Here is a 25,626-nt window from a genome sequence, read left to right on the forward strand (position 1 = left end):
AGCCCTGACCTGCACCACCAATGGTGCTGACAGGACTGGGCTGGGACTCCTCATGAGCAGCAGGCAAATTTGGGGCTGCCAGGACCCAGCCAGGGTCAGGGTTGGTCCCAGAACACCAGCAGCAACCCAAGCACCCATTTCAGCCCCCCAAATTTGCCTTGCGTGGCACCCACCAGAGCAGAGCCCTCCCCACTCCCATTACCAGCTCCATCTGCCAGCGGGTCTGCAAGGAGGATGGAGGGAAAGGTGTTACACTGGGAATGGGGGACACCCCCTCAGCTGCCTCAGCCCCACCCAGGCCCCCATTCCCTCAAGTTGGCAGGGGCCAGCCCAGGATCTGGGCATGTTCAATTCCCACCCCGACCATGGGGACAAAGCTGGGTGCCCCAGAGCACTCAGGGTGGCAGGGCCCTGCTCTTCAGCTGTCACAGCCTCCCACCCTCTCCCCCAGGGCTTGGCTGCACTGCAGGCTGTTTGCAAGGTGTCTCTGGAACCCCTCACATCCTCCAGTCTCAAATCTCCCCTCGTTAATGGCTCCCAGCTCGTTACCTTTGGTTGCCCCGGCGGCTCCCAGATGGTAGATGGCCCCCAGGATGAGCCAGAAGGCTTTCTGCTCATCTCCTGAGATGCCCATCACCTTCATGGCTGTCAGGAGCTTGCTGAACTGCTGGCTTGCCTTCTGCTTTTCCTCTGGCTGTGGAAAACAACAGGAGCCATTGGTCTGGGAGCCCAGCTCTGCCTCCCCCTACCCTCAAATGGGCTTGAGACCCTCATCTTGTCCTAGAGCCCCCCATGGCAACAACCTTGGAGGGAGGCACGATGCCGAAGATATTGTTCTCTGCCAGGTGGTTGAAGTGAAGCTCAGTCCTGCAGGGAGAAACACCACGATTGGCCCCATGGGCGAGGTCCAAGACCCCCCCCCACGATGGAGGCCATGCCCACCCCTCCAGCTCACCTTAGGGTGCTGTCAGAGCAGGCCAGCAGGTAGTAGAAGACATTGAAGGTGGCCTCGTTGGCCGGGTGCCGGGCCACACGCAGCTTCTCCAGCAGCAGTGTCTGGCAGAGGTGGAACAGTTAGGAACTGTCCCCAAGTGCCCCTCTCCCACTGAGACCTCCCCAACCCATCCCAGTGTCATCCTTGCTGCCTGCCCAGGGTCCCCACGGAGTTGTGAGGCTCTCCCTCCCACTGCAGGGCACCATGTGAATGCAAACACCACCCAAGCAGCTCATGGGCATCTCTCCTCGGTGAATGTTACTACAAGAGCACGGAGTACATCTCCTGGATTTTAAGGGCACTGCTGTTATCACAAGAGCATTTTGGGACTAACTCAGCAAGGACAGGGAATCCATCTGATCTGGGTGTGAAGAAGGATGAGAGCAGGATTCCAGACTGCTGAGTGCTGCAAGCATGGCCAGGGATCTGCGGCAGAGCTTGCAGTGGAGGAAACACCAGGAGAGTCATGGATTGGTTTGGATTGGAAGGGACCTGAAAGATCAGCGAGTTCCAAAACCCCTGCCATGGGCAAGGACAATTTCCCCTATCCCAGGTTGCTCCAAGTCGTGTCCAACCTGGCCTTGAACACTGCCACAGGGCATGGGGCAGTTACAGCTTCTCTGGACTCTGTTCTCCTGTGAGAACAGACTGGCTTTCACACCACAGGGAGCCACACTGGCAAGGATGGACCAACTCCCATGCTTGGGGGGCCACCCTGGTCCCCTCACCTGTACAGAGGCAGATGCCACCTGCCCAGCCTGGTCGAAGTCCAGAGAGATGATCTGGGAGAAGCGAGTGGCGTTGCCGTTCATGCTGGTGCTGCTATTGCCAAAAGCCTCCAGGATGGTGTAGAGAGCCTGCCACTTCTCCACTGCGGGAAAAGAAGCGGGGCGGTGCAGGGGCTGTGCAGTGGGCAGGGGGCCGGAGCTGGCCAGACGGGTGCTGCTGCTGCTCCCTGGCACCACAGCAGCCCCCAGGAGCACGGCAAAGGCAGCGGCGTGACAGTGAGAGCCCCGTGACACAGTGACAGCCCCGTGACACAGTGAGAGCCCCGTGACACAGTGACAGCCCGTTTGGCGCGTGCCCGGTGCGCGGGGCCGTGACCGCAAAGCAAGGGGCGTGCGCAGGCAGGACGAAGGGACTCCACGCCCGCAGAGGGACTCACCAGAGAAGACCTTGCCAGTGCTGCCGGCGATGGTGGCGAGGTACTGCACCAGGTGCTGGCAGTTGGTGGTTTTGCCGCTGGCGCTGGCGCCCAGCAGGACGATGGCCTGGTCCTGGCGGCTCATCAGCATGCTGCGGTACGCGGCCTGCGCCACCGCGTAGATGTGCGGGGACGTGTCCTCCCTGCGGCACCCCTTGAACATGTGCATCACCTGGCGGGGACAGGGAGGGGAAGCGGGCAAGGGTCAGCACCACCCTGCCACCCCCACCGCTCCCTCTGCGTGGTTCCAGCTGTTCGTCCCCTCCGGCGTTCCCCCCGCCACGGCAGCGTCACCTTCTCAGAGTACACGGAGGGGGAGCTCAGCGGGTTGATGATGACCATGGTGGGCCCGGCGTAGGTGTGCAGGAGGTTGCCGCCGTAGCGCTGGCGCAGCGTGTGCAGCGTGCTGGACTCGTTGAGGTAGAGGAGGCTGGCGAGGTCCTCCACACGGTCGCAGGACGGGGGGTTTGCCTGGCAGCGAGGTTGAGATGGGGCGGGTCAAGGCAGGGAATGGGGATCTGCCCCACCGGCCCCTGTCCCACAGCCCTACCTTCTCCACATCGTCCTCCTCCACCTCTAGGATGGCTCCATCGTGGTCCAACTTCACCTTCACTTTGCCCTCGGGCAGGGGACTGCCCGCCTCCGGCCGCAGCTGGCTGCCTGTGAGGGGCACAGGGCACTCAGAGGGGCCGTGCTGGCAGCCCCCAGGGACACCGCAGTGGGGTCAGGGGGGCTCTCTGCGCCGCGGGAAGGATGGGGTGCTGTCCCAGCAGTGCTCACCCAAGGAGAAGCCATCCCTGTGCACCAGCCACACCTTCTCAGTCTCGTACCAGGCCTCCTCAGCTGCTATCTGCTCCTCCGTCTTGGCCTGTGGGATAGCAGATGTGGAGAGGCTGTGGTCACCTGCCCCCTGCCCTGCCTCGCCCCTCCCCTCATCCCTGGGGCTGGAGGGAGCAGGGCTGACTGGCCACAGGGCCATGTGCTGGACAGCCAGACCACCTCCACAAGCCACAAGCCCTCCCAGCACATGTCCCCAGGTTGCCTGCTGGGGACCCCAGAGACCACCAGGACCCTGCCACAGCTTGGGGCAGACATAAAGACACACTGACCCACAGGCACATTCACTATGGCCACCTCGGGCGAGCCTGGAGGGGCCAAGCTCCCAGACAATAGCCCTGAGAGCAGGCACCCACACCAGCCACATGTCAGGATGCAGGGACACCAGACATGCTATGGGGACATGGGACATGCTGCAGGGACATGCTGTAGGGACACAGGACACACTGAGGCACATAATGGAGGGATTCAGGACATGGCACAGGACTCTGACATGGGAAATGCCAGGCTGGTGGCCAGCACAGTGGGGATGTCCCTGGCACAAGGAGAGCAGGATGAGCTCCAAAGCCAAACCTGAGCTGCAGCAGGGACGGGGCCGAGGGGAGCTGCCGGCGCATCGTCCGCTGGACCCTGGCGAGGCCGAGAGACGGCGGTGAAGGTGAGAAGGGCTCAGCCCTGCCCCGCACACAGCACGGAAAGAGGGGAAGGGGAGCGAGCGGGGGCAAAGCACCGCTGTGCCAAACCCTGCGGGCACTCCTCCTGCCACAGCCACCACTGTGGACAGCAGGGTGGCAAGCCCAGTGCAGTGTTGGACACACACACAGACACAGAGCTGGCAAGGACACTGGCCACAAGGCCGTGCTGCCAAAGCCCTGGGGCTGGGGGGGTCACTCCACCGACCCCACTTTGAGCTCTGCCAGCACCACGTGCCACAGCTGCTTCGACACGAGCCATGCATCCTGCCTATGGCAGCACTGTCCCTTCACACCCTGCTCCACATCCCTGCCCGCCCCAGCTATGCCACCTGCACTGAGGGCACCCTCCTGGCACCTTCCCGACACGACCTCGCCGGGGAGGGGACAGGCACCCAGCCCCGGCTGCCCCGGCACCCGCCGGCCCCATGGCAGCCCACGGAGCAGGGGGGATGGGGAAAGCCTTACGCTCCAGCACGAGGCGCGGGCGCAGACGCCAGCCCAGCGGCAGACAGAGGATGGCGGGGGGTCGCTGGTGGAGGCACAGGGCTCCTGAGGACAGGGGTACAGTACCTGGCTGGGTGCCGAGGCGGAGGCGGCGGGGTCCAGCTAACGGCAGCAAGGAAGGAGGAGAGAAAGAAGAGAGGGGGTGAGAGGCAGAGAGCAGAAGCAGCACCCTGACAAGCTACAGGGCCCCAGCATGGCCATGTTCACACAGCACCACCAGGATATCATCCATCCCAGCCACCACAGTGTGCCTGGGCCCCTGCAGGGATGCAGGCAGTTCCCCATCCCCAGCACACTAGCCTGGGCAATGATCCCCAAGCCCACCGACAGCCCTGGTCATTGGTTCCCTGCTGCCAGTGTCACCCACAGATGGACCATGGGGTTGGCAGGGGTACAGTCACTGTGTGCAGAGCACACGGCACCTCTGGGGCAGCCACACGCTGCCCATGCCTCCCCATCCCTGGGAAGGTGACACGCAAGCACCAACACCTCTGGAGTTACAGAAGTGGTGAAGATCCTCTCCAGCCGGAGCTGCGCCTCCTCAGATGGGCTCAGCACGCACGGGGAAGCAGGGCCAGGGGCAGCCTAGAGGCAGAGCACCATTAGCTCCAGGCCAGCTGCTCCACAGCCCTCACAGCCCTGGCACATGGGCACCAGCAGGGCCATTGCAAAGGCTTTCCCAGCCCTGCAGCCCATCAGCGCAGGTCCCAGGGTGAAGGCACAGCTGGGTATCAGTGCGTACCCACAGTGTCCAGGGACCTGGGTCACCACTCCTACACACCTGCTGGGGGGCAGCCGGGGCATTTTTCACAGGGGTTGGCCGCTTCTCACTGGTCTGCAGCTTCTTCTCCACATGAAATGGAGGGGAGACAAGGGGCAGCATGATGGAGAGGCCACAGCACACACGACTGCCCCAAACCAGTGACTCCCACCCACACCACTGCAAACCATGCAGGTGAGCTCACAGCATGCTGCACTGGGGGCACAACCCGCCGCTGGGTCAGAGCATCCCCTGCCATGCACACACCGGTACCTTGTGCCTCTCCAGGGCCGTGGGTTTCAGAGCAGACGCCTTTGCCGGCTCCGCTTTCCCTCCTGAAAGCTCCACTGGTGGCTCTGGTTTGGCTTCGGCGCCCGGGGACAGCTTTGTGTCCCCACCAGCCGGCTCACGGGACTTCTCCTGCCTGTCCCCCGGCCGGAGCCGTGGCCGGTGCTCCTTGGTTTTGCCCTTTGCCATGAGGGTTTTGAGCCCCTCTGAGATCTCATCCTTGGGTTCCGGCTTGGCAAGGGCTGAAGGCGCCGCAGGAGGGGGAGGTGGCGGGGCTGGGGGAGCTGGGGCAGCAGTGCGGCCTGTTTCCTCCTTCCTTGGGGGTGGTACTGGCTCAGGAGACTTGGCATCTCGGCCTGGCTCCTTGGCACCGCCAGCGTCCTCCCCTGGCAGAACTTTGCGGACCACCTTGCGCACCACCCGGACCACCTTGCGGCGGGACAGGCCCTGGCCATCATCTCCCTGCGCCTCGGCGGCGGGGCCCTCCAGCCCATTCTCAGCCGTCCCGTTCAGCACTGGCTCGGGGCTCTTCGTGGGTTCGGGGCTCTTCACAGGCTCAGCTTTTGGGGGCTCAGCTTTTGGGGGCTCAGCTTTCGGGGGCTCAGCTTTCGGAGGCTCAGCTTTCGGGGGTGCAGATGCTGCATCCTTCGGGCTCTCTGACTGCAGCCACAATGACAGCGGTGTGAGTGGAGGTCCAGCCTCCACTGCTGTTTGGGACATGATGGTGCCCAGGGCTCTGCCCTGCCACGGAGCACAGCTCCTGGCCAAATACAGCATCCTGCCCCACCAACCTACAGCCCCACAGTGGATCCCAGGGCAGGGAGCAGTGGTGAGCTCCCTGTCCCACAGACAGTGACCATTCAACCCTCAGACTGACAGCATGGGGGTAAAACTCAGTACTCAGGGCATCACTAAGCCCATGAGCCTGCATGGTGTGCCCAGGCCCTGTCACAGGGGCTGTTCCCACCAAGGACAAACCCCAGCCCCAAAAGCTCCACCCTGCCCGTGCCCTGTGACACTTACAGCCCCGTCCTCCTTCACGGGTCTTTTCACAGCTAAAGATTTGTCCTCGTCCTTGACCTGAGGGTCAGACAAACAAGAGGAGCATGTTCCAGCCCACTGTGGGGCCTTGCTGCTAGAAAACCTGGGACCATCACTCCATGCCAGCCCAAATTTGCAGCCCACGCAGGGACAAGGACGTGTGTCCTTTCAGGCTTCCCATCAGCCAAAAAAATGGGGGTGAAGCACAGAGATGCACCCTAGGCATAGCAAACCCCAAAGGTGGGAGAGGTAAATGCTCTGCCTGCCTGGCCTGGGCCCTCTCATCATGTACAGCCAGTGAGGGAGGTGGTTCAGAGTACCACCACCCCTCCTGCAGGATTCTGTCATTCTACACGTCACCCCCCCCCCGGTGTCACAGCACGTTTTAAGTGTCACCAGCTAATCTCTGCAGCAGCCGCACGTGGGACATGCCAGATCCCTGCTGACCCAGGGAAACCAGGGGCCTCTCGGGGGGGTGGGCAGCCAAACCCTGCCCTGAGCCATGTCCCTGAGTGCCAGGACTGGGCTGTGACACTGCAGTGGCAGCGTGTGGCACATCCTGTGGGCAACACCCCCCGACTCGCCCGCACACAGCAGCTCCCGGGTGGCAGGTGGCACTGGGGTGGCTCACACTGTGTTAGGGGCTGCACCAGACACTCGCAAAGCCGTTAGTGATGGTGTTAGTGACCACATGCATGGCTGTGCTGGTGCCACCAGCCCTGGCCAAGCTCCCCACTGCCCAGCACAGCCCCCGTCATGGCAGCACAGTGAGGCTGGGAGTGCTGCTCCAAACGTGGTGCCAGCCCTGGGCAAACTGGGGGAGCTGGTCAGCAGCGTGACCCAAACATGGGGTGCAGGCAAACATGCAAGAGAGACTTCCCTTCTGCTCCCAGAACGCAAACCGGGATGAGAACGCCATGGTGATGTCTCATGGAGCTGCAGCCCTGGCTGGGGAGAGAGGGAGAGGTGAGACTGACTGGGACAGCACACAGAATGCCAAACATGGCACAGGGTAAGGCACGTGCCCTTCCCCACCTCAATTCTCAAGATTTGGGGGTCTGAGCCCACCTGGACCTGCTCAGCATACAAGCAGTGCCCACAGGAGGGGCTCTGGGGACAGACAGGCGACCAGTGTGAGACCCAGCAAAACTCACTGTGTAAAAAAAACCCTTTTAGTCAGGCTGCAGGACCGTGGCCCCACTCCCCCAAGCAGGCCAGCCCGCTGTGCTAAGCAAATGCCAGGGTGAGGGAAGGGATATTTTCTGCCCGAGCTCCCTGCTTGCCCTGACAGCCTGGGTTTATTCTGAGCCTGACCCCATGCCAGCAGCCAGGCAGCTCTGGTGGGACCTGCTGCCCTGGATGGCACCCAGTCTCCAGCCCCAGGTTGTGCCTGGGGCCCCTGGGCAGAAGCCCCCTCTGAGTGCCAGGCCTGGCACAGGGGAGCACCTGGCCATCAAAGCAACCAGCAGTGTGGAAGCACATCCCCGTGGCATCCCCTGTCCCCCTAGATTGTCACCACGGTGTGAAACGCACAGGCTGAGCACAGGAGTCTGAGATGAACCCACCCGTGCGTTAGAACCCCCAAACCCTCTGCCCACAGCGCTCCCACCTCCCAGCAGCAACAGAGGACTCCAGAGAGCACCAGCCACGAGGTCCCCACAACAAACAGCCCCAAAGCGCCCCAGGGGTGGGCTCAGCCTCGCGATCCCCGATCCCAGCAGCGGGACTGTGGCCCACGTACCCCCCTGGTGCTGCCCCAAGCCGTGCTGGCCACGCCGTGCTCCCCACCTTACCAGAGGGAGCAGGAGAAGGGTTTCCGCCGGGGCGAGCGCGGCGCCGCGCGGGAGAGGCACTGGTGGGGCGGCAGCCGGCAGCGGGGACAGCTGGGCTGAGAGGGCCACCCTAAAAATAGCCCAGGAATGCGAGGGGCCCGCAGCAGCAGCCGGAGGGAGAGCTGGGGGGGGACAGGCGGGCAGTGGGGCCTCGCCACCAGCACCGTCACCGTCACCGCTGCCAGAGGAAGTGATGTGGGCTCCGCCGCGGGGGGAACTGCCCGGCCTCCGGCCACCGTCCGCCCCCAGCGAGTGGGAGAGACCCCCCCGAGCCAAGTGCAGCTGTGGGGATGGGGGGGCCAGGGAGGGCTCTGTGCCCCGAAGGATGGGGGTGCACACCCCACAGCCCGGCGTGCCCGGTGTCGTGCCAGGCGGTGCAACCCTGACGCTTCTTGCTCCTTCTCTGGCTTTCCCATCAACACAAGATTCCCCCAGAATGTTACTGGGGACAGATAACATCCCGCCAACCCACGGTAAAGATGTTTTCATGGCCAAGCTGCCTCTGGAAGTCCAAGGTGTCCCTGGAAAGAGTGGGAGTGGGGCAGCGGACAAGTGGATGAGGGTCAGGGGCCTCCCTGTGCTGGCAGGAGTTGGTGGCAGAGAGCCAGGCATGCTGGTGGCATGGAGGAGCAGCGGTGACACCGGCATGGCACACTGGCACCCCAGCTGGCAGCTGAGCAGGTCCCTGCCCTACAGAAGGGAGACAGATGTGCCCTGAGCAAAAAAAATATTCCCAGAGGAAGCAGAGGGTCCCAGCCTGGTACACCCCACTGCACAAGGGACAGGCCACATCAAACACCCTTGGCAGGGCTGGCATAACACAGCAGAAAGTGTCTGCAGTGACACGGGGGTCCCCAGGGAGCACAGGCATGCAGCCACCTCCACTGGGATGCCCAGCCCAGCTGTTTGGTGACAGCAGCATTTCTGCCTGGCCAGCATATTTCTCTCATTCCTGAGCCAGGAAATTCAGCAGACACACACTGGCCCATGGCTGAGCCCACTGGATACAAGCCCCCTCCCAAGACCCCCCCACACTGGGACACTGCAGCAGCACCAACCCCTCAGTGAGAGCAGGAAAAGAGCCAAACCAAGAATTGACAAGCACGGAAAAATGACAGAAGTGCCTCCAACACGATGAGAGTGCCACACTCCCACCCTGGTTGGACACGGGGAGCCCAGCCATGCCATGGCACAGTGGCCTTGCACCCTGGGGACAGTGACCTGCAGGGATGCCTGTGGCCCTGCTGAAGCACTGCAGTGGTCAGAAGCGTTTCTGGAATATTTCTGCTGGGCCGGCGCACGCCTGGGCCCTGCCTGAGGAATTTAGCCGGTAAATAAATAAATACAAGCGTGGAGCTGAGCCAGCCCAGCTGCCCCACACTGGGAGCAAGGCTGGGACATGGAGGGGGTTTCACCCCAGCCCCAATGCCCGGCCATGCTGTGCCACTGGCTGTCCCCTGTCACCCCACAGCACTGACAGCCCCCCAAGGTGCAGAGGGTGCTGGCACTGCCCAGCTGGGTCTGTGGGGACAAGGGCGACTCAGCACAGACCCAGTGAGGGGTTTAAACCCCCCATGGTGCACAGAGAGCCCAGCACCATCCCGCTCCAGCCAGGGAGGGGCTTCCAGAGCAACAGCCCAAAATATGTCTATAATTTCCTGTTTCAAAAAGGATCATTTCTATTTAAATTAGGACCAGAAACATTCCAGGGAGCTTAGTGGGGCCTGGGGGAGAGCCGGGCCTCCCTGTGTGCCAGCACCTCGTGTGAGGGACCCCTTGCTGCACCCAGCACCCCAGCCTGGGCTCCCTAGCACCGGCAAAGCCAGAGTGTGTCACTCTGGTGCACCACGCAGGAGGAGGAGGAGGAAGCATCCTGTACCAGTGCTGTGGTGGCAACCCCACAGCACAGTCACTGCCAGCCCACTGGCCAGCTCCCACCGGCTGATGCCGTCAAACCACACCATGTTCCAGCACAAGGCTGCACGTTGCAGCCTCTCCCATGCAGCCCCAAGGGCTCCGGCGTCTCCTCTCCCTCTTCCCAGCCCATCCCTGCACTCCTGGAAGGCACAGGCACCTCGCTGGCCCCCTGTGTGCTGACATCCAACCCACATGTGCCTCCGTGCCACGGCGCTGCGACACGGTCACAGCCGTGCCCCGTGTCCACGCAGGTTATCCCACCAGGGGTTATCCAGGCAGCAGAGCCTGCAGGGCTTGGCGAGGAGCTGCAGGAAACCACCGCTCTGCCTCGGCGCAGACTCCACCCCGCAGAGCCAGCATCTGCTCAAGAAGCACACGGAGCCCCGTGCTCACCCTCACTCTATCCTGGCCACCACCCCAAAGGCACAGTGTGGCTCTCTCCAGTGCAGGCAACCTGCTCTGCAAGCACAGGCAGCCTTCTCCCCCAAGGAAGGCTTAAAAATACACCGAACAAGTCCAGTTACACGCTAAACAACACCACTCTGCTGCACCCCCTGCCACCGTGGAGGGGGTGCAGCCCTGCAGGATGCTGGCGTTTGGGGGGCTCTGCTGGGGTGCCAGCTGGCCAGGATGCTGGTTAGCCTGTGGCAGGGTCAGCAGTGTTGGGCAGCAGAAGTGAGGGATGTGGGTCACCCAGCCATTAAGTTTCTATTTATACAGCAGCAGCAGCAGCCCTGCGCACGCCGGCAGCAGCTCCCGGCCCCTGGCACACTGTGTGCCTGCCCCAGTCCCCGGGGAGGATCCCAGTGGGGGACGCCAGCGTGGGCAGTGGAGCAGGCAGCGTCCTTCTGCAAAGTAGCCTTTGGAATTTCCTGGCAGTGAGGAGCAAAGCTCCCTTCTCAGCTGGACTGTGCTCCGTCAGCAAAGAGATGGGGACAGACTTCCTGCAGGCAACACAGAGCTGGGCTCTCCTGCCCAGCTGGCAGGAGGAAAACCCAACCCAACAGCACCCTGAGCGGCAAAACCCACTGGTGATGATTTGCAAGACTTGATGCATCACAGCCACAACCTCTCACTCCTCCCTGTGCATCGCTCCTGGCTGGAGCATCCCCGGCACCCGCTGCTTCCCACGGCCCCTGCCAACCCAAACACCCCCGCGAGGACGCTGGCAGAACCCGGGCCCGGCAGTGCCCGCGGCGGGGCCGGCGTTACTCACATCCCAGGCAGCACGGCGTGTCCCCTGGCCGCCCCGCAGCCAGCAGCGGCTCAGCTCGCTCAGCTCCAGGATGGGCTGCACCTTCAGCTGCACCGTCTCCCCCGACTGCCGGATCATCTCCACGATCTCATCCCGGGATTTGTTCTCCACGTTCTGCCCGTTGATCTCCACCAGCCGGTCGCCCGGCACCAAGCCCAAGGCCAAGTCTTTGGTGCCGGCTCCGGGCTCGGCGAAGTGCACGATGCGCCGGTACACCTGCCCGTCGGGGCCCCGGTCCAGCATGGTGGTGCGGCGCAGGGAGAAGCCGAAATCGCCGGTGTTGCGCCTCTGCAGCTCCAGCTGCCGTGGGGTGGGGGGCTGGGGGGGCACCAGGGCGGGCAGCCGCAGCTCGGCAGGGAACCTCTTGCCAACGAGCTCCGGCACCCTGGGGCGCAGGGAGGCGGCGGGAGGGGTGCAGGGCTGTCCGGGGGGAACCCCCTGCTTGTTGAGCGGGGTCTCCAGCATGCGCACCTCCACCTGCGGGGAGGGGGCTGCCGAGTGCTCAGAGGGCGTGGAGGTCTCTGAGGTGCTCTCATCCCGGCTTTTCTGGGAGAAGGAGAAGCGTTTGACAATCACCTGGGAATTCTGCTTGGCCAAGGAGCCAAACTTGGCTGCCCGCTGCAGCACCGAGCCCTTGAAGTTGGTATCGTCCGCCTTGAGATCGTCGCTGGAGCTGGCCGTGCTCAGGTGGCCCGAGTCCAAGATGACGCTGCCCCGGTTGCTGTCAGAGTCAATATCTGTGAGGTGCAGCTCAGAGCCACTGGCCACTTTAATGGGGATGGGGTTGGAGATCTCCAGGCGGGTCTTGGAGTCCCGCTTGGAGGCACGGTTGAGGTTGAAGAAGCCCCGGCGCATGCTCATCTCCTCCAGGCTCTTGAGTTCAGCTGCTGACATTCGCTCCTTTTTCTCCTTCTTCTTCTCCTTCCGGGCCCCATCCTTCTCTTTGTCCTTCTTCATCAGGTTGAACATGGTGGATGGGGGCTCGGGGCACTCTTGCCCTCACGGCAGGGCACTGGGCTGGGGCGCCGGTCACAGCACAGCCGCCTGTGCAGAAGGACAGACAGGAAGGGTGCCATCAGAGAGCAGCATGCCCAACACCCACCCGCCACCCCTCCATCCACTGGTCACCCCAGCTGCCACCCCCAGCCCCTGAGCTGAGTATGTTCCAGCATTCCCACTCTCCCTGGGGACTGCAGCATCACAGGGCTCAGACTGCCCCAGTCCATGTGTCCTCGCCCTGGCTGGGCATCAAGCCCCAGGGATGCAACAAGGATGGCCCTGTACCCCCAGGGTTGCCCCAAAAGAAGCCCAGAAGCCTGGCAGTGCCTGGCAGTAGAGCTGACTGCAGGCAAGACCCTCAGCACCTCAAGAGCTCTTTTGGAGCAGCTTGGGTGGGCAGGGAAGAAAATATCCTGGTGGCTTTTGCAGCAGTTTCTGCTGGCAGGGACACTCCCCAGGGTAAAACCCCCATCCAATCCAACCACCAACGTCCTGCCTGCTGTTCAAAAGCCCCTTGTTGAGGAAACAGAGGCCTTTCTGCTGCTCATCCCAGCTCTGGCCACCGCAAACCACAGGGGCTGCCGTGGGCAGTGTCCCCACCAGGGAGGAGCCGGAAACACGGCCTGGAGCGAAGGTTGCTCTAATAAACAGGAACCTGTAAAATCACATCCCTCCCAACACTGATAAGTGTCTAATTTTAGCCAGGGCGACGCAGAGGCTCGTGACGCTGCCGGCGACCTCCAGGAACAGTGGCTCTTTCATTTGGGCATCCTGCGCAGAGCGGGGGGGAGCACCCAGTGCCAGTGGGAAAACCATGGCTGGGCAGAAAACACAGCTCCCTCCTGGAAAACCCCATGTGCACCCAGTGCTTGGGGACACCCCGTGCCTGGGGGCACCCACAGCCTCACCCTGCATGGGGTGTTACAGCACTCCTCTGTCCCTGGGGTAACAGGCAGCCCCCCCCAGCCTCCATCGAACGCTTGGGCTGTGGATAAACAACTCCAAAGTGGAGCAGGCGGCTGGCAGCACCCGCAGGACGGGCTGACAGCTATATATAACAGGGCAGGAAACTGCACAGGAACTTAACCTCAGCACAAAGGACAACAGGAAAGCTCCCCACGTTTGAAGCATCTGCTTTAGAGCTCTCCGACGGGTGTGGGGATGAGGTTTGGGCAGCCACAGGGATGAGCAGCGCTGCCCACGGTGGCAGTGCAGGCTCTGCCCGGGTTGCATGGATGTGCTGTTCTGTGCCAAGCTGCACCTTGGCTCCAGCACAGCATCAGTACTGCATCACCATCACTGCCTGGACCATCTCCTTGCAAGGGCACATGGTCTCCACTGTCCTTGAACACACCCAGTGGGACAAGGGAAACCCATTTTCCCCTTGACAAAGCCACACGGGGATGGCAGGGAACTCCCTGCCCCTCGGGGCTGGGACAGAAGCACATGTGCCCGAGAGAGGCCTGGCCACAGGGCAGGTGAGGACAGAGCCCTGCAAGCCATGGCACAGTGTTGGGTGTGTGATACCTCTGAGGCAGTGAGGGGAAGCAGCCTGAGGGACAAGGTCAGGCTTGCAGCTGCAAGGCTCCTGGCCATGGCCAGAAGGGCTGCCACAGTTGTGCCACACCACCCAGCCCCAGGGCTCTGGCTGCTCTGCCCTCCCTGCAGCAACTGGGGCTTGACTCAGACCCACAGCAGGACCTGGGAAGGGCAGAGCCCCAAAACATGAAAACAACCCGTTTCCTTTCTCCTCTCCCAGAACTGCTGGCAGTGGGGTGATCCCTGACCCGAACCAGGGGACAGGACAGCTCCTTCTCAAGACCCACATCAGGTGCTGCCACAAAGGGCACCATGGCTGTGCCATGCTGGGGGCTGCTCCCCTGTGCCAGGGCCTCAGCACAGACAATGGCAAGGAGGAAACAACCTGCACCTGCTCCTGTCCCCCCGCATGACACGTGCCACCACTCCCATAGCTGCTTGGGCATCCTTGAAGCTGTACAAAAGGGCTGCACCCCTGGGAGCACCCAGTGCTCACCCCACGGCAGGGAGGGGGCTGCTGGGATCCTTCTGGGGGTCCCTTGGAGCAGAGGCCCTCGCCAGGCAGGTGCTGGTTAGAGCCACGGCGCCAGGAGACAGGCGGCCAGCACGCTCTTTGTCCTCGGTGGTTTCTCTCCCAGCACACAGGCTGCCTCCCAGCCTTTGTACGCTCAACAAAAAGGGGGAACAGCGTTCCCAGCCGCATCGCTAATCAGGCAGCGCTGGCGGCCACTGCCGCAGCCACGTGTGCCCCACGCAGGGCCACAATGGGCAGCAGTGGGGCAGGGAGACTTGTGTGGGCTGGGGAAAGGACCGCAGCATCCGCCCTGCACCCATGTCCCCAGCCCGTGTGGAATGCCGTTGTGGTTTGCTCCCTTTTCCCCAAGAAGCCTCCCGCCACGGATGGGTGCAGCCCGATGCCGTGAGCAGGAGGTGGCTGCCGAGCGTCTCCTCGCTCTGATTCAGACCCAACTCGCCTTCCCTGACTCAGCCCGGGCTTGCTCCGGGACTCCCCTTGGCCAGGCGTGTTTGGGGCAGCGGCGTGCATGAGCCGTGACAGGGAAGGGAGAGGCACCCGCCGGCGCCGGCTGCGCTCCGGGATCGCACGCGAGGATGCTGCTGTGCCACTGGGCTGGCAAAAGACGAGGACGTCACCTTGGAAGGGCCAGATGGCAGAAATGGAGACACATCTCAACGCTCCCCGAGCCAAAAGTCCCCTCTGAGCCGCCCAAGCAGGAGCTGGATGCACCTTCCCCCATGTCCCCCCAAACAGCCGTGAGCCCCTGTGTCCCTGCCAGGGCGCCGGGGTGTTCCAGGCAGGGAGGAAGGCGTTCACTGAAACTCCCAGCCACTCCTTCCCTCCTCGAGACGCAATCTCGTCCGACACGCTCCCGCGCAGGGACCTGCACGGCAAGTTTCACGGTCGCCTGACCTCCCCGCTCTGCTCCCTGATGCTGGCAGCAGTAGAGCTGTGCTCCCACACCACTTTGGCTGTCCCCTCCTTGGGCACACCATGCTGGGGTACCTCATGCCCTGGCTATGCCCAGCCAGGAAGGGATGATGCCATGCCAGGGAGCGGGAGCTGCTGGCAGCGATTCCGAGCAGCCAGGCCAGCTCCTACGCAGGGCAAATGGGAGCTGACCTGCATGATGGCTCCTTACTGGACACAAGTTTTCCACAGAACAAGGAAATTTAGGGGGTTTCCAAATCTCTCTGCCTTCCCTTATGGACAACGCTGCAATGTGTCAAGAGGAAAACAATCCCGGATCTACCCGAGTCACAGCCAGGATGTGCCACCAGCTCTCCCCAGAGCAGGACTTCAGGCCCTCCTGCTGCAGGAACCCATGTCCAACAGCAAAGGGGACCCACACTGGTTACGAGGGGTCACCCCAGGCCAAGAGGGTGCATGGGGCGCAAGCACCTACCTTGCCCCAAAGCTGGGCAATGACACAGCTCAAGAGGTCTTACAGGGTAGACCCAGAGGTAGTGGGGCAGGATCTTGGCAGGGCTGCCAGGTGAGATATGGTTCCATAACCAGCTGGAGGGGTCAGGTGGGTTGCAGCCGCCTCAGCACAGCTGCCTCATCACCCTTATCTGGCCCCAAATTCACAGCCTGGCTCCCTGCGTGGCCCAGCCCACGGCAAAGGTGAAGGGCCGAGCCACAGCTCGTCAGTGAGCAAAGTCCAGGGCTGATGCAGGTGCTGTGGGAACACCCAGCTCTGGATGGCAGCTGAGATGGGACAGTGGGCAGTGGTCCCCCAGTGCCAGAGTGCCAGGGCCAGCCTTGGGGTGTAGGAATACACTGCCATGTGCCCACACTTTCCTGTAATTGCCCTAAGTTTAGCTCTGGCAATCGCTGACCAGACAATTTGCATTTCACAGGCCGGCTGGAAACCACACGATTTAGGGACGCGCGTCCCAGCCCTCGCCCGATGCTCCGTATATTCCTCTCCGGGAAAATTAACAGGCACTGGGGTGGGCACAGCCTTGAGAGCCGCCACCACCCCCAGCACAGCAGCTTGCCGAGTGCCACCCACCCCTGTCACTCTAAAAAGGTGGCTCAGGTGCCAGCGGCACCGGGGGATGCGGTTAGCGGCGAGCCGGGCTAATGGCTTGGGATGCAATTCCCCGGCGGTGTGGGAAAGGCCCAGGCCAGCGGCTTCTCCTGGAAGCGGGGCTGGCCCTGGGGACTCCTGCAGCGGGTGCTGGGCTACCCAGCGCGGAGCACCTGGCGCGGGGCCACCGCACGCAGAAGCACACCCTGCACAAGGTGACACACGCACACACACGCACGCAAACGCGAGTGACACCGGGGGCTGCACGGGCGCTGCCAGACAAGAGCGGGCCATGCGCACACCCACGCCCGCAACCGGGGGGCGGCACCGAGGGCTCCGCACCCACCCCGCCACCCACCTCCAGTTGTGCAACCGCGGGGGCACGGCGCAGCTCGGCCCGGCCCGGCCCGGCCCGCCGGGGGGGCGATGCCGCCGCGGCCCGCCCCGCGCCGGGCGGTGGTGCCGGTGCGGGCGGCCGGGGCCGGTCCCGGTGGCGTGGCGGCGGGTACTCACCCGGGGCGGCGGCGGAGCGGGGCCCGGTGGCGGCGGCGGCGGTGCCGGGCCCCGGCGGCGGCGCGGGGCGGGGCGGGGCGGGGCGGCCCCGCACCGGGGCGGGCACTGCCGGCTCTGCGCGCGCCGCCCGCCGCGCCGGGCGCGGCTCCGCTCGCCGCGGGGAGAAGCGGAGCGGAGAGGCGGTGCTGCCCACCCGGGAGCCCCGCTGAACCCCCTAGCCCGGCTGTAGCCACCGCACGGACCGGCGCCCGCAGCCCGGCGCGCAGCCGGTATCGCCGCAACCGCCCGCGCACACCGGGGGTGGCCCCGCAGCCCCCCGCAGACGCACAGACGGTGTGTGCGCTCCCCCGGTGTGACTCGGTGACACTCCGTCCATCCCGCACTCCCCGCACTCACACCCCCCGCCCCCCGATACACTCACATGTTGTGAGCTCGCCCTGGTGCTCACGCAGCCCCATCGCACAATGCACACACGCACTCCTGGGGTTCTCCTGTTCGGAAGAATCCCATCAGGAACAGCGCTGGATCCAGGCAGGGAAGGCTCCAGGCTGCCGGCTGGAGCAGGGTGATGGGTGCCTGCTGGCCCCAGTGCACGGAATACAAAGCTGGCCATGGCAGAGCTGGCTGTGGAGCCATTCTGCAGCTTCTCCCGCAGCACCTGTCCCCAGCGAGGGCTGTCACACTGACTGTGAGGACAGTGGCTGCTCTGCCCAGGAGACAGCCCAGGGTTAACAATGAGCATCTCCCAGCACAGCCAGCAGCGAGGGCAGCACAGTCTTTGTTACACCCCTTCCACTGGTGTCCAGCTTTGGGACGTCACGCCGTGGTTGGTCACGTACAGTGAGAATCCTGGGACAGATGATTTCAGGATAAGCTCTGCCATATGAGTGCTGGGACAACCTCCCTTCCTATGGGGTGTGGGAGCAACTGGGCCCAGGGAAGCTGGAGTGGAGCTTTGGGAACAGGGAACCCCGAGAGAGGTATCCACAAGCACTTTCCAAAAGCAATTTTCAGGCAGTGCTCAATCTCTGTTTGGGAAGCTCAGGGAGATTACAGGGACAGTCCCCTGCCCAAGGGGACTCTCTCCAAACCCCTGCTGCAATCCTACCGTTGCTGGCTGAGTTGTATGGTCCTGGCTCTCCTACCATCAGGCTGTGAGCCACTCTTGGGACACGCCTGTCTGGGTCTCACAAGCCCCACTCGCTCACAGAGGTAAAGCTGGCTGTGATTTCCAGCCCACAGCCCATGCCCAGGACACGGTCCCACAGCAGCAGCAGAGCAGGACACATGGGGCAGGGCAGAGCAAGCTGGCAGCTCAGCAAGGAGCACTGTGCTGGGCCCCGGCCCGAGGGATGCAGTGGTGGAGGAGATGCAGCCCTTGCAGGGGCGGAGGAAGGCGGCAGTGAGCACAGCCGCCTGCTTTTGTCACACTGTCCTTTGTCCCAGGCACGTGGCACCAAGTGCAGGGAGCCGCAGCCATGCGGAGAGCAGGGATGGGGTCGAGTGATCTGGAAGGGCAGCAGAGCCCGCCTGAGCTTTCAGGAGGGTTTTCCAGCTGCGGTGGCGAGGGGACACGCTGTGTGGCTGTACGTCTGCCCTGCTGCCCGTCACAGGCGGGTGAACAGCCACGTACAGCCTGTGGCAGCTCCTGCTTCCTTATCACGCTGGGCAGGTGGTGATGGGCTGATGCCGGTTGGAACTGCCGAGCTGTGGGACAGCACAGGGTCCCCAGAGCCACACAGCCCTGCCACCAGCAGCCACCCACTGGGGCCACTCTCCTGCCGCATCCCCAGAGCTAAACACCCTGTGTTTTCCAGCAAACTGACCAGCTGTTCCTGTCCACATGATCCCATCTGACTTTGTCAGAAACAGGTTGGGTCGCCCTGAGCAGCTCTCCCTGGCAGAGAGTTCCCCAGGCACCAGCAAATCCCACATCCAAGGAAATTCTCTGTGTTGCCCAGGGTTTTCTATGGAGAAGCAGGACAGAGCTCTGGTGCCAGTGGTATTTTGTGTACCCCTGGCAGGCGCACATGGCTGGCCAGGACAAGGGCCTGGAGCCGGGCTGGGAGGGGAAGCATCTGTTTTGCAGCACCGCGGGGTTCCCTAAATAGGTCACTGCATTTTTATAGTCTCTTGGATCTAGAAAAACCAGTTGTTCTGGACAACCTGTGGACCCGCCAGCATCACTGGCTCCCCAGGCACTTGCTGCTGTGCTCCCAGGTCCTTGGTGGGGACACCTGCCCCACCAGCAGGGTGAGGGGTTGGGGGGTCTGCAACAGCTTGGGCCATACTGGGGTCCTGTTGTCTGCATCCCCAGCCGTGAGCAGAGTTGGGCTGTGCAGGGGGGGCTTTCCCCCCACCTTGCCACTGTTTTGGGGTGGCTGCCAGCTCCAGGCTTTGCTCTGGGGTGTTTTTCAGCCAGAGACGGCTTTCCTGTTGCAAGGGGAGGCAGGTGTCTGTGCGGGGCGCAGAGGGGTGTGCAGTGCCACACACCCACCGTACAGCCGCTGGTGACCCATCCTGCTCGGGCTGAGCTCTCCCTCTAGTGGCACCAGGCTCCGGGCAAAGCCTCCACACAGCCGTGACCAGGGCATGTCCGAGGGGCTGGAGTGAGCTCCAAGCTGACCTCTCCCCTCGCCAGGATGCCCCCGGCAGGTGCACAGGGACTGTGCTGGGTAGGCTTCGCAGGAGCATCCCACCACCAACCCCCCACTTTGGCATCCTTGCAGAGGACAGGAGGTTCCGCCCTTCCCCTTCCCTGACCCAAATTTGCTGGGATGTGCTGGTACTGTCAGCTGGCGTGCCAGTGGTGCAGCCGCACGGCTCCGTGTCACAGTGATCCCCCCAGTGACACCGATCCCACCTACCCCCATCCCAGCGATGGGGGGAAGGACCCCACAAACCCCAGCTTCCCCATCAGGACAGCATCCTGCCCACAGCAGGGTCCCCCAGGAGCCCGCTGAGCCCCACCAGGCCTGTCTGGGTGGGTGCCACCTCGCCGTGTGCCCCCACAGGGTCCCCCGGGCCGGGCGCCAGGCCGCGGCGCTGACGGGGCGCTTTGTTTTGTGCGGCCGCGCCTGCCCAGCGGTGAGACAAAAGGGGCAGTCAGACGAGGGCGAGCATTGTGCTGGCAGCCATGCGCTGAGGCAGCAGCCCGCGCCGCCACGCTCGCCTCGTGACCCCCGACGGCCCGGGCTGTGCCCGCCGTGCTGCCCCGGGCTGCAGCGCCCGCCCCACGGGAGCCCCGCAGGACGAGGGGCCTGTGGGGCTGCTGGCTGTGGGGTGACCGCAGGGCCGAGGCCTCCCCAAGGCCACGGCGTGTCCACACGTGTCCATGTGTGGGGTTGTGGTGGTGGCAGTGCTGTGTGGAGCCTTGTGGCCGTGGGGACATGCCAGTTCTCACCTCCTTGCCCGTGATGGAGGAGGGTGCCCGTGGCCGCAGGGTGACAGGGAACATGCTTTGGCTGGTGAAGTGAAGTGCCTGGTAGACACCCTGCTGTGCCCACCACACGCAGGGTCTCACGGGGAGGTGTCCCCGCTGTCCCCACGGTGCCAACTGGCGCCAGGGCCAGGCCAGCCCCCAGGCTCACCCCGTGACGGCGCGGTGCATTGCCCGTGGAAAATGCCAGCGCTGTCAAATCGTTGAGTCATTTGTGCCCAAGATTATCTGTGCAAACAGCCGCCTCGATTATTTTTTTTTTTTTATTATTATCAAATTTTTTTTCTTTTTCCCTAAGAATGTGGTTCAGACCATGGGGATGAGCAGCTGAAATCTCCGGGGATCAGCAGGACAATGCCAGAGCAAGCATTGTGCTGACGGCTCTGCAAATGCTGGCACCGGTTCCCGGCCAGCAGTACCCTATAAAAGCTGAGCCGCTGAAGTAGGCAAACATTACATGGGCGAAGCAGCAGTACCCGCCTGAGCTAGGTGAGTCCTGGACCGATGCGCACCTCTCCCACCTCACCCCTGTGCTGCCAGACGGCCGGGCAGACACCCTTCCTCCCGCCTGGTGGCAGGAGGGACGCCCAGAGGGACCGTCGCTGTTTTCCGTGGCATAAGACAGGCTCACATGTCCCCACTGGCAGCCGGGGGGGCTGGGAGCCCCTCTGCAGCAGGGCACCCCACTCCTGGCACCCACTGGCACGGCACGCCGGTTGGCATCTCCCACCATTAGCCAGGGCTGTCCATGGGAGCCCACCGTGCCTCCCAGGGGACACCGGGCAGGGAGAGGGGATCAGGTGGGTCTGTTGGACACTGCCAGGCACAGGGCAGACCGTGCCCACCGAAGCCCCCTGCTCTGGCTCAGGGGTGTTTTTCCTAGCTGTGGTCTGACCTCAGGGAAGGAGAAAGGGGGATTGGGTGCTATGGCCTGGTGGGTGCACAGGCTCCATGCCACGGCAGGGAGGAGGGAAGGGGCACTGCAGCAGTGAGAAGGGGGCACCTTGCTCTGGATGTGTCCCACAGCCCCCTACCATGTCCCATTCCCCATCCTGGGCTGGCAAGAGGGTCTTGTGACTGGTGTGGCTGGTCCCCAGCAGTGGGGCAGCTGTTCTCGAACAGGCGCTGTGGGTGGGTGGCACAGAGTGCCCCCAGCCTCACGAGTGGGCAGCAGGGATGCACAGGGACATGCTGCAGTAAAAATGGCTTTTCCTTCCTTCTCCAGACACCGATCCAGCAGCAAAGATGGCTCAGACAAACCCTCTGCCTGTTCCCATGGGCCCGTGGAAGGTATGATCTCACATTCCCTGTATTTCACCTTTCCCTGTGTGCAGGTAGGGAACAGAAAGAAGGGCAAAGCCCATCCTCCGGGGCCAGGAAAGCTGCACAGCAGGCAGTAACACAGGGACGAGCACAGGAAACAGGCACCCCTGTCCTCTGCCCATGCGAATGTGCCTCCTGCCTGCTCAAATACCTCCCGGGTGTTTTTCATAAGGCTCTCCACAGCACCCCGGGCCAGCTCTTACCAGCCATCCCGTGACAGGCAGTTGCAGAACCCCCAAAAGCCACCGGCTGTTGTTTGCCCTCCCCTGTCCGTGCAGACAGGGTGAGCATGGACAGTGGGCACTGCGGAGCAAAGTGGGGAGCAGCCCCAAGGGGTCTGGCAATAGCCCCAGGGCTACTGGCAAGGGAGGGAGCTGAGAGGGAAAGGAGAAACACGTGCACAAGCGAGGAGCATCCCGTCGAAGCCTGGAGCTGTCGCGGGAGAGGAAAGCATCAACCGCAGCCCCCCAGGGAGGTGCCCCTCGCCCCTTCCCCCGTTAATCCTCTTTGCCCTAGAGCGTTCGGAGCAGAGGCCGGGAGAACCGCCAGCCACAGCCCTGCCACCCGCCCGTCCCAGAACGGCTCCGCTCCTCTCTCCGGACGGCAGCGCTGCCCCGGGAACTGATCTCCGCAGGGGTGAGCAGGAGAGCGGAGCGGGGGCCAGCCTGCGGCTCCCCGACACCAAGGCAGGCGTGGCGGGGCCAGCAGTGCAGGGACGCGGAGGCGTGCGGGGCTGTGCCCAGCCCAGAGGGGTGCCCGGTGCAGCCTCCGCTGGCTCTCTCCCTCACCGAGCCTCCCTCCGAGAGGCGCTGAAATGCCTGGGGCCGCTGCTGGGCAGTTTCCAACTCGGCAGCTCGCTCTCCGTTCCAGATCACCGTGTACGACCAAGAAAACTTCCAGGGCAAGAGGATGGAGTTCACTTCGGCCTGTCCGAACATCATGGAATGTGGCTTCGACAACATCCGCTCCCTGAAGGTGGAATGTGGCGCGTGAGTACCCAGCTGCCAGCGGACTGGGTGCTTCCCCAGGCGGGCTGGCTGGAAAAGGGGTGCCCAACTGTCCCTGCTGGAGCCAAGCATCACAGCCAAGGGAAGGCAGGCATGGGGGGATCCCACCGTGCCAGGGTAGTGCAGCCCACCCCAAGCAGCACTGATACAGAGAGAGGGCCAGAGGACAGTGGTAACACCTTTGGCATCACCCAAAAAATGCCTCCTGCAGTGTTGGACCAGTCAGGTTTGGGGCAGGGTTGCTGCCCAAAGATACAGAGAGGGTCAGTGCTCAGTGAGTGGCCTGGCTCAGCCTGGTCCCCGTCCTGAAGCACCTCTTGGCCAAGCCCCAGCCCTGCTCTGTCCTGGGCTTTCCCTGCCACCACACAGCTTCCTAGACCAGGGCAGAACCTTTCCTTCTCCGGTCCTGAGGGGGTAGGGAGCAGAGCTGGGCTTCTCCCTGCTCGTGGGAATCTTCCCTGGCACAGGCAAGGCACCTCCCGAGCAGCTCGGACCAGCACAGTCCCCGCGGTGCGCATCCCACCGGGGCGGGGAGCAGACGAGACAGATTTGTGCTGCTATCTTTAGGACATGTAATGCTAATGGGATTACAGCAGCGTGATCAGCTCCCTGCTCCAGTTGACGTGCTCCTAATCAGGCTGCTCCCCTTGCACAGGGCGGGCTGGCTGCAGGACATGGCACTGGGGCTTGGTTTGGGTCAGTGGCAGAAAACACTTAACCCCCTCAGCATCCTTTGTACCCCATCAGTAGGGGATCTATGCACTGCACAGCCCGTGCCACACACCTTCCAACCCCCAGCCTAGGCTCTTCTCCCTGCTCTGCCTGTGGTTCTGTCCTGTCTCCTTAAGGGGACATCCCCACCCTGGGGACAGGCAGGTGCTCTGTGGGCAGCACCAGGGCTTGCAAAATGTGTCCTGCAGGGTGCAGGCATCCCACTCACCTCTCCTCGTTTGTTTTCAGCAAGAGGGGGAGGCAGCAAGGGGAAAGGCTATAGGCCCCTGCTCTCTGCTCAGAGCCAGATGGGTTCTGCCTGCTTTGGGCATCAGGAATTCAGGTCCAACAGTGTCAGGTTGTAATTGGGAAACAAGTAAGAAATGAGGCCTTTGGGAGAAAAGGCCAGCTGGGGCATCCTGAAGTGATGCTGGTCTGCATAAATGATGACAGAGCAGCCAGGGGGAAGAGCCACCTGTGCAGGATGGGCCCCCAGATCTCCCACTGCAGCCAGGGACGCTCTGTGGGTGCCTCTGCAGCACCAGATAGTTTCCCACTCCCTGGGTTCTCTGCCCACATCCAGCACCGCTTCCTCTCCTCCCAACCTGTGGGCAGAGGCCAGACCCCAACCTCCTCCTTGCACCTACATCCTGCCCTTAATGCCAGCTCCCAGCAGGATGCCCCGAGCTGCTGCAGGAAGCCCTGGCAGCCCTGGCTCTGTTTTTGCAGCTGGGTCGGTTACGAGCACACCGGCTTCTGCGGGCAGCAGTTCATCCTGGAGAGGGGCGAGTACCCGCGCTGGGACGCCTGGAGTGGCAGCAACGCCTACCACATCGAGCGCCTGATGTCCTTCCGCCCCGTCTGCTCCGCTGTGAGTGTCCCACGCAGCTCTGATCCCCTTCAAATGCCCCAGGCCACGGCAGGGAGGTTAGGAAAGGAAAACACAGCTACGCCAGGGGCAGGCTCAGCACTTCCCCCTGCAAGCCTAGCAGGATTTGCTCTTTCTCTCCTGTTTTTGAAAGCTTTGGAGGGAATTTCTGGGCAAGCTGTAGATGACTAGAGCTAAGGGACAGCCAGCCTGAAACAGGAGCTGTGTTATAGCTGATAGCTCCCAGCCACCCAGAAAACTCAAACCAACCAGGGTCTGAACATCTTCCTCTCCAGGAACCCTCTGAGTAATGCCATGGGGAGTGACAGCCCTGCCATTCCCACCCACGCTGGGGAGGGAACACCACCTCCCCCTCACCCCCTGCTCTCCCCCACAGAATCACAAGGAATCCAAGATCACCATTTTTGAGAAAGACAACTTCATCGGCCGCCAGTGGGAGATTGCTGACGACTACCCCTCGCTGCAGGCCATGGGCTGGGCCAACAACGAAGTGGGCTCCATGAAGATCCAGTGTGGCGCGTAAGTGACGGAGCACGACGAGGACAGGAACAGCAGGGACAATCTGCTGCCATCACTGTGCCACCGCGGTGGGAGGGGGACGCCCTGTAACCCCCTGCTTACCTCTTTGTCCTCTTCTTCCAGCTGGGTGTGCTACCAGTATCCCGGCTACCGTGGCTACCAGTACGTCCTGGAGTTTGACCACCACGGTGGAGACTACAAGCACTGGAGAGAGTGGGGCTCACACGCCCAGACCTCCCAGATCCAATCCATCAGGCGTGTCCAGCAGTAGCTCCCCACTTCCCAGTACATCTCTGCAAGGTTTCCAAAGCTCACCGGCTCCCTCTTGGTGCTAATACTCCCCTCCCAAAATTAACCACCCCCTCTCGTACTGCCACTGCTTATGGAACAACACTCCCAAAACGGTACCGACCGCCACAACTGCCAATAAATGTGACTGAAAGAAAAAGATAAATCAGCTTGGTGTGTGCTTGGGACTGAGGTTGCACATCCCCATCCCAGGAACTGGGACCAGACTCTTTCCTACTTATTTTAAGCTGGGCTGAAGCGAGGTGGAGCTCACACTGAGGAAGGTTCAGACACCCACTGTTGAACAAAAACCCTTGTTTTTTTTCCCTCCCTGCCCTCTCCTTCCCCAGACAAAGTAAAGGACACCTGGATCCACCCCCCCAGCATACACACAGCTCATGGGCTCTATAGCCAGCACTGCCAGGCTTCTGTGTTCTAAACCCAGGCTGCTCCCTGAAAATGAAAAAAAGGAAGTCACACTGACACCCGCAAACTTTAAAATTTTTATTCAACAATTTAC

At 62.7% G+C, this 25,626-nt stretch overlaps 2 protein-coding genes across 3 annotated transcripts in view; one reads left to right on the forward strand and one right to left on the reverse strand.

The window, feature by feature from the left end:
- MYO18A (myosin XVIIIA) overlaps positions 1-16,980 on the reverse strand; it is a 36,328-nt gene extending 19,348 nt beyond the window's left edge. The window contains exons 1-12 of one of the 2 annotated variants that reach the window (XM_021550879.2): positions 16,931-16,980; positions 11,289-12,371; positions 4,301-4,336; positions 3,609-3,665; positions 2,979-3,066; positions 2,749-2,858; positions 2,493-2,669; positions 2,160-2,370; positions 1,723-1,865; positions 956-1,056; positions 804-867; positions 550-694 (exon numbers count right to left, since the gene is read on the reverse strand). In XM_021550879.2, the coding sequence (XP_021406554.2) occupies positions 550-694; positions 804-867; positions 956-1,056; positions 1,723-1,865; positions 2,160-2,370; positions 2,493-2,669; positions 2,749-2,858; positions 2,979-3,066; positions 3,609-3,665; positions 4,301-4,336; positions 11,289-12,296 (2,140 nt within the window). In that variant the 5' untranslated portion in view covers positions 12,297-12,371; positions 16,931-16,980. The remainder of the gene's footprint in view (positions 1-549; positions 695-803; positions 868-955; positions 1,057-1,722; positions 1,866-2,159; positions 2,371-2,492; positions 2,670-2,748; positions 2,859-2,978; positions 3,067-3,608; positions 3,666-4,300; positions 4,337-11,288; positions 12,372-16,930) is intronic. The other variant, XM_077787524.1, reaches the window with a different exon arrangement.
- Positions 16,710-25,265, forward strand: CRYBA1 (crystallin beta A1). The gene is made up of 8 exons (XM_077787648.1): positions 16,710-16,922; positions 17,149-17,199; positions 19,945-20,017; positions 21,595-21,659; positions 22,563-22,681; positions 24,140-24,281; positions 24,676-24,818; positions 24,942-25,265. The coding sequence occupies exons 1-8, from the start codon at positions 16,710-16,712 to the stop codon at positions 25,087-25,089; spliced, it is 954 nt and encodes a 317-aa protein (XP_077643774.1). The 3' UTR covers positions 25,090-25,265.
- The last annotated feature ends 361 nt before the right edge of the window (positions 25,266-25,626 follow it).

Source organism: Lonchura striata, chromosome 20 (genome assembly GCF_046129695.1).
Source record: "Lonchura striata isolate bLonStr1 chromosome 20, bLonStr1.mat, whole genome shotgun sequence".
NCBI lineage: Eukaryota > Metazoa > Chordata > Aves > Passeriformes > Estrildidae > Lonchura > Lonchura striata.